Source organism: Pongo abelii, chromosome 8, assembly GCF_028885655.2.
Source record: "Pongo abelii isolate AG06213 chromosome 8, NHGRI_mPonAbe1-v2.0_pri, whole genome shotgun sequence".
In the NCBI taxonomy this organism is placed as follows: domain Eukaryota; kingdom Metazoa; phylum Chordata; class Mammalia; order Primates; family Hominidae; genus Pongo; species Pongo abelii.
Window position 1 is genome coordinate 13,638,038 of NC_071993.2, and position 14,842 is coordinate 13,652,879.

The window sequence follows — 14,842 nt, forward strand, 5'->3', positions numbered from 1 at the left end:
ACTTTATATACCTTAAATCCTGTAATATGCATTATTTGGGAATACTATACAAAAATTCACCAGAGCAAAACCATGAAATACTTCAGGATAACTTAGTGATTGTAGTGGTACAATTATTTACATTCAAAATTGTAGCAAAATTGTAATGTTACAACTTTAAAATTGTAAATAATCCCAATGAAATACCAAAGTAGTCACAGTTATATGTAATATATTTCTTTCTTTTTTTTTTGAGACAGGGTCTCTCTCTGCTGCACAGGCTGGAGTGCACCAGTATGATCTTGGTTCACTGCAACCCCCGCCTCCCAGGCTCAAGCGATTCTCATGCCTCAGCCCCCCAAGTAGCTGGGACTACAGGCATGCGCTACCACGCCCGGCTAATTTTTGCATTTTTTAGTAGTGCTGGGGTTTCGCCATGTTGGCCAGGCTGGTCTCGAACTCCTGGCCTCAAGCAATCCACTCATCTCGGCCTCCCAAAGCGTTAGGACTACAGGCATGAGCCACCACACCTAGCCATATTTCTATTGAAAACAAAAAATATGTATTTTCAAACTGATATGGGGGAATTTATGTTTGTAACTTTTACTAACTTCATACTTTTCAAAGTAAATCCACTGTCCCTATTGTATACTGGGAAATAGAACACTGTTTACCCAAAACTTACTGATGTGGGGTTTATTAACTTCACACATACCTAAGGGTATTTTATTTCTCTTATTGTTTCTTCCACGGTAGTAGAGTTAGAAAGGTCTTAAAGAATATTTCTAGTCACTATTCTAAGTACCATCTTTATCATTTTTAGAAGACAAAACCAACCCTTTTCAGTTTGTTATAAATCATTTTCTAATTTTAAAGAGAACTGACTTTTTATTTTTATGGAGGAGTCTTTAAAGAGCTGTGTCCCTCTAACCTGGACGCGTGCCAGCATGGGAACTTTGATGCTGGCTTATGTAATACTGAGAGGCAGAGAAGACACCCATACATCTCTGGGGTCCTTCGCTGTCTCATCAATGTCTCAGGATGGCTTTTCACGCCTCTGAACCGCAAATTGTGTTTTAAAAAAAAGTCAAAACAGTTCTCTTTTTCTTGAAGGATATTGTGAAATGAAAATGAATGGAAAAAAATCCTTAACTTCTTAAGGAAACTGAAAATGCTTTCTTACCTTTTTCTTGCTCTCTTTGTGAAAACTATAGATCTGCACATCTCTACAGAGTTTACAGAACAAATATTATAGCATCCAATGTGGCTGGATAGAAAACTAATATGACCACAAAAAGCATCAGGTTTTTTTCCTTAAGCTTTGAAAAAAAATTGTCATTTGATTCTTTTCTTAACAATTAGGAAACTTAAATTAAGAAAATTTTACTTTAAAGGAATACTTTCCATGGCTAATGAAGCATGTTACAAAATATGGATCACTGGGCTCAGTACTGATGTGGGATGCTGGGTTATTGGCCCCCCACCCCCGTCCGCCCCCGCCTTTTTCTGGGACTCTTCTGATAATGAGTAAGGTGAAGGAGTAACCTAGAGGATATGTTAGTAACACACCATAGGACCAGGACGTTTCTTTTAAAGACAATGGGGAGCTCTTTCTGCCCTAATGTTTTTTTTCGTGACAATAACATCTGTACATGGGCACAAAATGATCGCTTTAACTTCTTAAAGGGCTAAAATCTCTACCAGGAAATCTTCACTTATAATATAGAACCCCCTGTCTTTCCTAATTCTCAATTCTGTTTTTTAATAGTCTTCAACTCTTTCCTTTGTGTCTCCCTGTCTGTTAAAGTAACTCAGCAAAGGCAGGTAATTATGGGAGGGTTTAATAAATTGAACTCAACACACTGAATATTTAGAAATAAAACACAACAGTACAAACCCCCATGAGAGCCTTCTGAATTGTTGACAACCATACCATTGGAGCTCACAGTAGGGTGGGGCTGGCTTTGGAAGGTTCTAGAACGGGTGCCATACTGCCCTGAGAACTGTCCACTCTGGGGTGGTAGCTCATTCCACACACCACGTGAAGACGGGTGGAGGCTCTGCGGGGCCTCAGCAGAGGAGTTCAAACGCGGAGGCCAGGCTAAATCCAGGTCCTGGGGCTCTTCTTTTAGTTTCTCTCCTTCTTTGCCAACTCGCTGATAGATCCGCCCAGTGCTGTCATTCAGCAATCTTCTCATCCCTGTAATTTGCTTTTTTATTTCCATGCTTTCATCTCCTAATGGAAACAGGGCGAAAGTTAGCACTCTAAATTAGTGAAAGAGAAAACAGTTCACTAACCAAAAAGAAGACAAGGAAAAAAAAACGCTTCTTTGGAAATGGGAAAGATGACTGATTATACAAACTTAATCTGTAAAACGCCAAGGCAGGAAAACTGACTACGGTCTGAAAAAACCCATCCTATTCCTGGTGCATCTCATTTTAATCTCTTTCTGCAAGTCTCTTATGATGAAAGAGGTTTCTTGAGAGTGTGTCATCAGGAATAAACATGACATTCCCTCTTTGGAAGCATTTTCTGAATGAGAAGGTGATGAGGAAACAGGCTGAGACAGAACGTCAAGGATAGAACTGGACCGTGGAACCCCTCTGCTCTGACGGGACACAGCCACCCGTGAGGAATGGGCAGGTCACTAAAGCGCTCTGCTCACTGTCTGTCAGCTTCACCAGGCGGGGCGAGGACAAGGAAGAAAGCCTGGACTGGCAGGGACGCAGGGCTTCACTACTGACACAATGTCCTCCAGGATGACTGGCAGGGACGCAGGGCTTCACTACTGACACAAGGTCCTCCAGGATGACAGGCTGCTGCTGGACACATCACCTTCAGAGAGGATGGCCGAGGAGACAGAGAGGCGCCGAGTGTGGCAGCATGGCAAGCGAGGGGGCTTTGTCTTTCTGGCACCCTGACTCCCATCACATCAGCCTGGTGATGACCGAGGGGTCCCTGCCACTCGAGGTCACTGGCAGTACCAGCACCAGAAGGGCAGAAGTGCAACCTCCCACGCTGCCCTCCTCCCACGCCAAACACACTGCCACCTCCCCTGCAGCATAACAGTGTGCGACAGGTCACAGGCCACTTTGAAATCCCACCTCACCTACACTGACTTCTTTTTTTAAGATTTTTCTCCCCTCTCAGGAAATTTTTTTAAAATGAAAGAACTTCTATACTGCACTGGAGTACTTAATAAATATTAAAGATGTCTATAATATTGTACAGATAGAAAATATTTTTGGCCGGGCACGGTGGCTCATGTCTGTAATCCCAACACTTTGGGAGGCCGAGGCGGGTAGATCACCTGAGGTCGGGAGTTCGAGACCAGCCTGACCAACATGGAGAAACCCTGTCTCTACTAAAAATACAAAATTAGCCAGGCATGGTGGCACATGCCTATAATCCCAGCTACTCACAAGGCTGAGCCAGGAGAACCTGGCTCACCCAGGAGGTAGAAGTTGTGGTGAGCCAAGATGGCACCATTGCATTGAAGCCTGGGCAACAAGAGCGAAACTCCATCTCAAAAAAAAAAAAAAAAAAAAAAAGGAAAAGAAAAAGAAAATATTTTCTATCAATAATAATATCAGAGGAGGCTGATAGCTATTAGGAACTATTTCAAACACACTATCTTCTTAAACTGCATCAGCCAGTATCTTCATAAAGATGAAGAGAAATGAATTTTTTTTTCTCAAACCCAAAAGATAAAATCTTAGGCCACTGTTGGGCATGGTGGCTGACACATGTAATCCCAGCACTTCCGGAGGCTGAGATGGGCGGATCACTTGAGCTCAGGAGTTTGCGACCAGCCTGGGCAATATGGAGAAACCCCGTCTCTACAAAAAGTACAAAAGTTAGCCCAGCATGGCGGTGTGTGCCTGTGGTCCCAGCTACTTGGAGGCTGAGGTGGAAGGACTGCTTGAGCCCTGGAGGCAGAGGTTGCAGTGAGCTGAGATTGTGCCACTGCACTTCAGCCTGGGTGACAGTGGCAGACCCTGTCTCAAAAAAAAAAAAAAAAAAAAAAAAAAAGAAATCTTAGGCCAGGGTATGTGTGTGTAAACATTCATGCAGTTACTCTAATAAAGGCTTGAAATTTAAACTGTAAGATAAAGAAAAGGCTAACAGACAGCATCTGTTAAGAAAAATACAGCTCCTACAAATAAACACAGCACATTCAATATAATGATTGCACTTAGGATCATATAAGCCAGGTTTCTCTGCAGAACTGGTAACTGCACAATAACCTAGCCATTTTGCGCTTTCCAGTTAGATATTTAGCTTACTAATATATGTGTTATGTTACTAAATAAGGAAGTTTATTTTGAATTTACTGTTCACTATTTTGAAGTAAATATCTTTAGTTTTTAAAAATGATACTAAAAACATTACAGATTAATTCTGTCTGATTGAACATGAGTGAACACAGAAATAACACAGATTTCCAAATTTACAATATTGCTGTGTTGTTGGCATATGCTTGAGAGGAGAAATATTCTAATTTGAGATAAAACTATTTCTACTTCAAACCCCTGTGAAAATTACAATATATAAACAATAAATCATATTCCAGATTTTATGAGAATGAACGACCAAGCGAGATTTAAATAATGCAGAGTCAGCAAAACCTACTACTTTCTCAAGAGGCTACGGAACAGGGTGTGTCTGGAAGAGGTCCCAGAGGAATCCTGAAAAATAAGCCTACAGGCAAATGCAGTATTAATTTCAGCAACCAGACACATACGTTCCCGGCTAGTTAACACCACAATTCAAGCAAGAGGCGGCATCTTTTCTGTGTGGTTTCCACCCACAGCCCTCCCCATCAGGCCAGGTACACCTGCACTGAAGTCCATGCAGAGACTGGCCTTCTCTGGCACAGGTTGGCGGCCGCCTCCCCTGACCCCAGGCTCCCTGAACAGAGCAGCCATAGCCAGGCCACATGGGGCAGACACCCGCCCCGGCTCTCGAGTCGGTGCCAGCCTGCTTCTCCATGCTAACTGACACATCACAAAAGAAGGGATGTGTCTCCTGCAAAAGGTCCTGCCTCTGCTCTGTAGACAGAATGCTAGGATACAGTGCTACCATTAGGAACAGGAAGGCATCACAAGGATTCTGGAACCTTCTGAGGGCAAATCTGCTTTGTCATGACCTCAGTTTCAGAGTTCCAGAACTTATGCCTATGAAAAGTACATGGCTGAAAATACAACCTGAGTTTTGCGTAACTTTATATTTTCATTTTGACAACCAGCATCCTAAGCTGCAGGTGGCAATGTGGGAGGAAGGTGGCAGGTGTGAGGGGTTCTGGCGGTGGGCTGCGCCTGCCGTGTGCAGAAACATGTCTCCCAAAGGCAAAACAAAACGAAACAAATACACAAAAAATCAGGACGTGGGGGGACTGAGGAGGAAGAAACAGTGCTGAAAGGAAGAGGGCAGAAGGCCAGAAGCAGGTCCCTCCTCAGAGGAAGTAAGCTCACGGCCTAGCTCACTGTGGCATGTTTTAAAGGATGGAACACATTCTTTAAAGGATGGCACAGTGGCTCACACCTGTAATCCCAGCACTTTGGGAGGCTGAGGTGGGTGGATCACCTGAGATCTGGAATTTGAGACCAGCCTGGCTAACATGGTGAAAGCCGTCTCTACTAAAAACACAAAAGTTAGCTGGGCGTGGCAGTGCGTGCCTGTAGTTCCAGCTACTCGGGAGGCTGAGGCAGGAGAATCACTTGAACCTCGGAGGCGGAGGTTGCAGTGAGCCAAGGTTGTGCCACTGCACTCCAGCCTGGGCGACAGGGTGAGACTCCATCTCAAAAAACAAACAAACAACTAAAAGGATGGAACACAGAAAACTGCAGTAACTGCAGAAGTCTGTGCTGAGAGGAGAGCTGAGAGGTGAGCTGAGAGGCGGCAGGGAAGGTTGAAGAAGAGCAGAGTGGGGAAAGTTTCTTAGGGGAGATGACGGGACATTCAGGAATGGTCTCTGGGGCTTACTGAGTCGCACTCTCTTCACCCAAAGCAGCAGGAGCAGCTGAGCAGGTCACCCCTGCAGCTGCTGCCTAGGAGGAGGGAGTCCTGGGGCTCCACTCCACAGCAGGGAATGATGAGTGACAGGCTTTGGCAGACAGGAAGAAAGAGGTTTCCTTGCACATTTGGGGCAGATGGGACAGAGGATCAGAAATGAGACCTGAGGACTCAAAGTGCCAATGACAAAAAAGCTGAGTCAACCTAAATAATCTGGGGACAGTGGGTGCTGGGAGCAGATGAGCAGGCCGAGCCATAGAAGCTCCGTGAGTGTGGTGCAGTGTTAGTGTGGGACAGGACAGGCTGGGCTATTACACCCACACCTGGTCTCGCCTCCTAACTACGCCCACTTGCTACTGGATACTAGCCAAGCCACTGAATAGTCTCTGGTTTCCTAAATCCTAAAGCAACAGTCTGAACCCTAACCCGGGGTGGGCACACGGTAGTCCTTGGGGGGCACATGGTAGTTAGTCCAGGAGGAGCACAGGATTTTCATCGTCACCAAGGTGTTAACCAAGCACTTCGTGGCTCTAGAAGTCACATGCGTCCTTTTCGGAAGATAGGCTTCTTCTATCATAGTGGAATCCAAGTTCTTTGATAAAAAAAAAATTGGTGAAAAGTATATAGGAGATTGAGATTGAAAGCATTCACTGACTTCTACTGGTATTTCCAGTTATGATTAGTCAATGACTTCTCCAGGTATAGATACCAGGAAAAGGAAGCTCTTTGGAGCAATGAGCTCTCTAACGAAACAGGATGCTGTAAGGAAACCTATGCATTTTTCCTAATCTCTTTCCAAGACGCTGAATCCTTTTCAGAAAAACAAACACAAAGAAATCTTACTAAAATGGATCCATGCCACGTGGCTACCTTATTGGCAGCCTGAAATCCTTTGGAGTTTAGTAACTATACTTCTTGGACAAGATCTAAAAAGACTGTATGCTGGATTCTCCCCCTCACTAAATTTCAAGACTCTACTAGATCACGTTCCTTTACACAAAGAATTTATGACACATTGTCTTGCAGGATCTGATAAATGTGAGGGCAACACAGAAGTCACCACACAAGGTTTCCCTTAACTTGGCTAGGAGAGAAGGATCCACTACGTGGAACATGATTATTCACAGGTAATCATGATAAAAGATGGTAACAAACCGAGAGAGAGTGCAGCGAATGCTCATAATTTTGTGTTGCCTTGGCATCCATTTTAAATATAAGTGGGAGTTTTTCATTCCAGAAGCCAGGCTCTGTCACCCTTGACAGTTTCCAGTTCTATTCGCTGCACTCCCGGTTCCTCAGCGTGGTCGATCCAGACATCTGCTTTATACAACTGCTGCCTGGTGACCACCTCCCTATAGGACAGCTAGATGCGGCCTGCTGGCCCTCGCACCCCACGTGGACTGTGCAGATATGCCACAGTGACTCCCTCTCAGTCGCTGCGTGACCTCCTGCAACCCCTGCCTGCTTGCTTTCAGCCCATGAATTACAGCTCCCTACAGGAAACCTGTGTAGATAACGCTCTGGACCCAATAAAGGTACTGGCCATGGGTTCCTTTCTCTCCCCTGCCAGGCCACATGGGGCAGACACCCGCTCTGGCCTGCGTGCGTGTGGCCTCCAGGGGTGTGCTATATCCCCCGGGGTCCGTAAGTACTGAAACTTCTTAAACTCTCACACTGTGCTTGTGTCATTAAAGGCCCACAATCCAACCCCTGACTGGGAGCCTGCCCCAAAGGGACCTGTGCTTGTGGATCTCTTGCTGGCGCTTGTCTGGGCCTCTGGTGGCTGCTGAGGACAATGCTATCAGTTAAGTTAATAATGAAACTCAAAAAGTTCCATCCAAAACAGAGCAGTTGCACGTGTGCCCATCTATATGCCTCCTTATTAGGAAAATTCCTGGTAACAGTCACCCTGTCTGTGCCCTACAGATGTACCAGTACTGATGTACAGCAGGCATTCCATAAACCTTTCTTAAGTAATTAAAAAAACCCAGCTTATCAAAAACAGAATGAAGTCCAGAACGCAACACTAAGATAGTAAACAAATAACAGGAAAGAATGAAAACGCATCAGAAATAAATTATTTGACAAATATTTATCAAGCACCTCCTAGGCTCCAGAGATACAAAGATTATCGGGTACAAATTGAAAGGTACCCCAACTCTCTCAACATCTCTTACCTGAATCCCTTTATATTGATCTCTTGCTTCAAACAATGGTCCTGGTTTTCCCGGCCCACTGACCCCTGCCTCTTTTAACTGTGTGCCCTGGAACTCTACTTGGTAAACTTCCCCCCTGGTTGCAGATGGCACGCTCTGCTTCCTTGCTAGAGCTAGACCCGCCTCTTCCCTGTGGATCCTGCCTTCCCTGTGGTCCCCGCATGAAAATTATTCATTCTCCCTTCCCTTGAGGCTGTGGAGGAGACTTGGCTTTCCTCTTGCTCCTCGAAACATTGCTCTTTTAACCCCTGGAAGAAGCTCACAGAGGTGTATTACCTTGCATCCCTCTTCCCAAGCAGCAGTTCTGCGAGCCAGGAGTTGAAGATTCACAGGAGATGAGGCAGGCAACGGAGCTGGAGCACATAGTGAGGCCACCCTGCTAGGGCACTACATGCAGTGTGAAGGGAGAAGAATTGTACACTGGAGCCAATGGGTATCACTGGGTAACTTAAGATTCAGGTCTCTTTTCATATAAGGATAGTAAACAATCAGATACATCCTATACGAAAACAATTCTCGCAAAATTATGGTGAAACTGGTATGGCATAGAGGAACCTGGCTAGAATGTTATCACGGAAGGCTCTGTGAATGGCAACATCAGTCTACCAGGATTTTCAGGATGGAAATGGACAAAGATGGAGAGAGAGAGAGACACTGAAAAAGTTTAATCAAATGGGCTTGGGATTAGCTGGATTTGCGGGGGGTGGAGGCGGGAAGAATCCATGAATGATAAACCCAAGGTTTCCAGCTTGGGTCACTGAATAGATATAAACACCAGTAGGAGAAGTGGAAAAAGATGCGTGCAAGGGAGTGGAGATACGGAGTCTAGTTTTGATGAAGAAAATTTGGATAAAAGCAGGCAATGGGAAATGCAGCTACCGGGTGCATGAGGTTGAGCACAAAGCCATATTTCGGTTCTATCCATTAGTAGGCTGGCCCCTCTGGACTGAGTAAGCCCCTGAGGGTCATGGATAATTTGGGGGGGTAGAGGACATCTTACAGAGAGATATTAGATCTTCTACTAATCTAGCATGTAAAGAACTCAAAACATTCATTTATTAGTAGATATTTAAAAAGATATGACTTCATAAGATTCCAAGCTGGTAAAGTGAGTCAAACCTATCCCTCCTGAATTCCCATCCCCTGAGGCAACTATCCTCTTGATCAGAACTGACTGATTCTCTCTTCCCGCGCCAGTCTCAAACCTATCACTCAGGGATGTCATGTTCGGTGACTTACCTGAGCAGAATGGACTGAGGGTGTCTGAAGGAAATGGGGTCCAATCCTACCGCTACACTCAGTATTACACTATCATGTCCCGTTTTGTCCTATGTTAAAGAGTCCATTGAGAAACTTGAGGAGATAATGAAAAAGCCAATTGAACAGATTAAAGGAACAAGGAAAGATGAAGGGGAGTTGGGTTCCTTCACTAATAAATAAATGGCTACTGAGTGACTTAATTATCTCTAAATATACTACGCAGTATTATGGGTAGGACATTGTTCTTCATCAAAAAGAAAAACAATGAACTGAAAATGCAGCTTCCAGCCTGGAGGTGAGGCCACAGATGGTCTTAAAGAGCTGGACTTTCCAGTTTGTAAATACCAGAAGCAGTGCAGAAGCATCTGCAGGAGAGGTGACAATGAGAATGCATCTCCGTTTGTGGTGATGAAAAAGCTCTGGAGGTGGTTGCACAATACTGTGAACATATTTGAAAGAAAAATGCTTTAAAACTCCTTGCATTTTTCATGGGGCGGGTAATGGCATGTTAAACAGAAAGAGTTTATCAGTGAGAAATAATAAGATGACCAGGATTATACTAAATGGTCCAAAACATTTCCTCTTAAAAACTTGTAGAGGTTGGCACGGAGCCATGCTGTGGATAGACTGATGGGCCGCCTGTCAAATGGGAGACAGGTGGGAGCACGGAGCCAGGGCCTTCAGGCCTGCAGGCAGCTCTCCACACAACCTCCACAAGTGAGCTGAAAGAAGAGGAATCTGAAGCGGACCCTGTGCACCTCTTTCCAGACCCCATTAACATGCAGATGCTATCAAGGTCCTGGCTGGCAGCCTGCAGGGACAACAGCCATGTTTATGAGGGACACACAAGACTGGGAGTCGAACTCAGCAAAAAACGGTGTGAAAAGCATCAGTCTGTGGAACAGGGCAAGGGTTTTCCAAACAAGTCCTTTTTCTTCCAAGTGCCATCTAAAGTGGAACCCCAATAAAGAAAGAAGAGCAAAGCTCGGCTGAGGAGACTGCGCCAGAACCCGATTCCTGAAGCCGCCCTTGGAGGATGCTCAAGAACTCCAGGGATTCCACACTGCATAGGCTGAATGCCACGGAAAAAGACCAAAAAGTGGCCACAGAATCATTTAATTGGATGAATCAAATACTATGAAAAGGAGTATCTAGACACAAATATATCTCCACATGCTTGAGGGTCCTGTTCAGCTGAGAACTACAGATAGAAAATAATTAAGCAGCCCAATGTATACATGACATTTACATTTAAAGGATAGCTAAGATCCTTTTAAATCTGTTGACATACTATCAGGTTCACTCATCCACTTGATAAATATTTATTGTACTACTACTGAGACACAATGTGACCGAAAAAAAAAAGAAATATAATACAGTCTCTTCCCTTCAGGAGTTTACAGCCTAGCACAGGAGACAAAAGAGTGTGTACACAGCTCTAAGCGTATAATGGCACTCTTCTGATGGACGGGCAGGCCTAAGCGGCACGGGGCTCAACCCCAGCCAGGGGGCAGGAGCACCTTGTAATCATGGCTGAAGATGTGAAGCCAGGACAGGTACCAAGAAGGAACGCCAAGGATCCTAGCGGGAAAACATGTACTGAAAGCCAAAAAAGGCACAAAGGGCTTGAGATGGGCATTTAGGGTCAAAAAGAGCAAAGAAATACCAGGAAATGAAGCAAGAAACAGCTGTGCAAAATGAGCTATCACACGGCTTCTCAAACTTTTCCCTCAAAGAACACAGAAAGCCAAAGAAGATTAAGTATCTATGAGAAGTTTGGGCGCACAGTCCTAGGAGGACAATAAGGAACAAACAATTTTCTTAGACGTCCTTATGTTTTCTCTTAAAAGTAAATGCAAGTACTGTCCTATACTCTCCTTGTTTTTGCATTTAATTTTATAACAATCTTCTACTCACCAAGATGTGCAGCTTCCTACGGACCCTGGGCCCCAGCACTGGGCACCCACAGTTACACGTTTGGCAGCTGAAAAGCAAGGCCAGGGGTGGGTGGGCTGGCCCATCCCAGAGGCAAGGGCTGGTGCCTGCGAGTCAGGCTCTTCAGCGTCGCCAGCTACACTTCCTAGGAGCACAGTTACAGTGTCCGTGACTGAACAGACAAAACTAAAGGAACGCATGATCAATGCCTTAGAAATCGTGTAAGTGACAAGTGTTTCAGGAATTACAGAGAGAAAGAGAACATTTTACCCTGGGAGGACTACACCTCACAAAGATGGCAAGACTGGAGGTGGTCAATAAACAACACCAGCATTTCCACGGGCACTTTGGGGAGGGGAGAAAAGAGAACAGCACTGAACAAAGCTTGAGGGCAGAGAGAAGTGAAGTGGGCAATGGCGAATCAGTGAACTTAGCTGGAGTTAAGGCAATGAATGGGGCAAAGTCAAAAGCAAAAGGACCCTGACACTTTGACTTTATCCTCAAAGTGACAGGAGATCAATGAAGGTTTTTGTAAGAGCAATAGGACATAGTTAGAACTACCCAGTGAATCCAAAGATTTTTGTCTACTTGTCTCTCCTCCAAATGTTCTTATATTGTGGAAAGCGAAGTTTTATTTTATAATCAATATAGCATGGCTGTCCAGTGTTCCCTGATGAGTAACTGCATCTAACATTAAGCAACTAGGTCTGAAACCACCACTTCGAGTAATATTCAAGAATAATCAAGTCAAAGAGTTAAATCTCAAATGCATGGAAGAGGTCTTATAAATCAATAAAGAAGATGATGAATACTAATGATGGAAAAATGGGCAAAGGACATGAACATGTAATTCACAAGAGGAAAAAATGATCAATAAATATTTTAAGTATCTTATCTCCCTAATTATTAATGTAATGAAAATTAACATAAAATTCTTTTCCTTTCTATGTAATTATAGATTCAAAAAGCCCATTTTTGGTGATAGCTGAGGGTCACAGTGACTCTCATATGCTGTTGGTAGGGATGTAATTTGGCAAAACCTTTTTGGGGCAAAATATGGCAATTCCACTCCCCAAAATTGACGCTACAGAAATATTCCAACAACTACCTATGAATGTTCACTACAGCATCATTTTACAAGGGAAATATTGGGAACAATGTAAACATTTATCAACAGAACATTAGATAAATGAATTATGGTACAGCAGTAGAACGAAATTATATCATTTCATATCTGTAAAGAGTGAAACAGACCCTTCTAGAGTCATTTCGAAGTATGTGAAAGACAAATTATTAGCTTCAAGGAAGGAGACCATGATCATCTCATTCACTACAGGATAACTAGGGGCTAAATCTGCCTGGCTCCAAACAGGCAGTCAATATGGGTGAAATAAATAAAGATTAGGTTAAGTGAAAAAAGTTGCAACATGTTATATAGCATAATTCTATTTTCTTTTTCTGTGACACGCACACACATTTCACGCACACCTCTACTGGTAATAGTGGTTATCACTGGAGAGTGTGATTGGATTAAAAAAAAAAAAACTAATCAAGGGCCGGGCACAGTGGCTCACGCCTATAATCCCAGCACTTTGGGAGGCTGAGGTGGACGGATCACTGGAGGTTAGGTGTTCAATGCCAGCCTGGCCAACATGGTGAAACCCCATCCCTACTTAAAAAATACGAAAATTAGCTGGGTGTGGTGGTGGGCGCCTGTAATCCCAGCTAGTCAGGAAGCTGAGGCAGGAGAATCGCTTGAACCCAGAAGGCGGAGGTTGCCGTGAGCTGAGATCCCGCCACTGCACTCCAGCCTGGGCAACAGAGTGAGACTCTGTCTCAAAAGAAACAACAACCCCAAAACCCCAAATAACTAGTCAAGTGTATTAGTGAGAAGGGGAAACAGTAGAAGGAGTTTGACCTACAACTCACTGTGAACAATCAATTGAGGTAACTCACTAACTTCAGACCAGCTGGGATCTTTTACTTTTTATTTTGTTTTTGGCTTTATAAATTCTTTAAAAAATGGTTTCAAAATGAATATATATGACTGTTTTGAAGGCAAAATGATCTAGAAGAATTATTTACAAACTTTTCCTTGTGGTATTCTCAAGCTGGGTATAAGGCAACTGGTAGATGTAGCTGTGGACCTGAAAACATCACAGTGAAATTCGGCAGCAACGACTGACTCACCAGCAGCTAGACGGCAGCAAGAAAAGTCAAGCAGGGAGATGCTGGGGTGTGGCATGTTTTGTAATCCCTGGAATACACGCTAAGGCCACTTTCTCTCGAAACTCATTACAAGTCATGTATCCTTAAAAGGAATTTGGATGTATTTAAGGGAAAGAGCGTTAAAGCTATGAATACCACTTACAGAACACTTAGTATGTACCAGGCCTCTGGTAAGCACCCTGCCTACATTGAATCCTGACACCAAGCTAAGAGGTTCGAGCACTGACGTATACATTTTACCCAGGAGATGCAGAGACTGTGAGGTGAGAGATCTGCATTGGATGCATCAAGCCTCCGGGTCCCTGTGCTGCACTGCTCTACCGAGCTGCTCAAGGAACTAGCTGAATGGCAGGAAGGACTCCATTCATGAGACTATCAAGCCGGTGTCCAGGGAGCTGTCACAAGACGTGGGTGCCGTGTGAACTAGCTGGTACCTTAACTACCTCGGAATGTTAGCACACATGGTGGAAACAAGGAAATCACTGGACCAAACCATCTTTACAGATTCTGACTTAGTTGCACTGCTCAAAATTAAGAAGAATGAGGCTATTTCCTTTTAAATTGGAAATTTGTACTTGGGAGGCTGAGACAGGAGGATCACTTGAGCCCAGGAGTTTAAGGCTGCAGTATGCTACAACCACGCCTCTTAACAGCCTCTGCACTCCAGCCTGGACAACGTAGTGAGATCCTGTCTCTTAGAAAAAAACAAACTGGAAACTTGGTCCATGTGAAGCCTATTAGTTCTACAAAAACCAAAGATGAAAACTTCAGAAAAGTGAAATAAAAGTCTGTGTTCACGATTCTATGAAACACACAGCAAAAGTCTCCAAAGGCTGACAATACATGTAAGAAAAACAGAACAAGATTGTAGATTAAGAGCTGCTTCTGAATTCCTACAGTAACACAAGTCTTGCCTTCATTCAACAAGAAAATGTTCACAATTTACTATTTGCAAAGAGACGCCCTTTTCAATATAAGTTGAAATGCTGATCCTCTGCTCTTGGAAAACTTCTATGAGAGTCTTGACAAAGAAATGCAAATCTCCCCTCCTTCCTGAGATGTTAATTCCACATCTACCTCATGGATCAGTTAAGTATGAACATCATTAAGTACCATCTGGATTATATTTCTTCAGTCATTTACATTTTTAAAATATTCTGAGTTAAACACACATGCTATTGCACAATTTCATTTTCAATGTAAATAT

The 14,842-nt window shown here is 43.8% G+C and overlaps 1 protein-coding gene across 50 annotated transcripts in view; it reads right to left on the reverse strand.

Moving 5' to 3' along the window:
* BEND7 (BEN domain containing 7) overlaps window positions 1-14,842 on the reverse strand; it is a 94,837-nt gene that overhangs the window by 63,274 nt on the left and 16,721 nt on the right. For 15 of the 50 annotated variants that reach the window (XR_008510287.2, XM_054521926.1, XM_054521966.2 and 12 more), the window contains one exon: window positions 1,877-2,215. Coding sequence is in view for 47 of the 50 variants with exons in the window: in XM_054521926.1 (XP_054377901.1) it covers window positions 1,877-2,215 (339 nt within the window). In the remaining 3 variants the exon portion in view is untranslated. Of the gene's footprint in view, window positions 1-1,876; window positions 2,216-4,817; window positions 5,175-8,487; window positions 8,599-14,842 lie in introns of those variants that run through there. The other 35 variants (XM_054521934.1, XM_054521932.1, XM_054521941.1 and 32 more) reach the window with 17 other exon arrangements.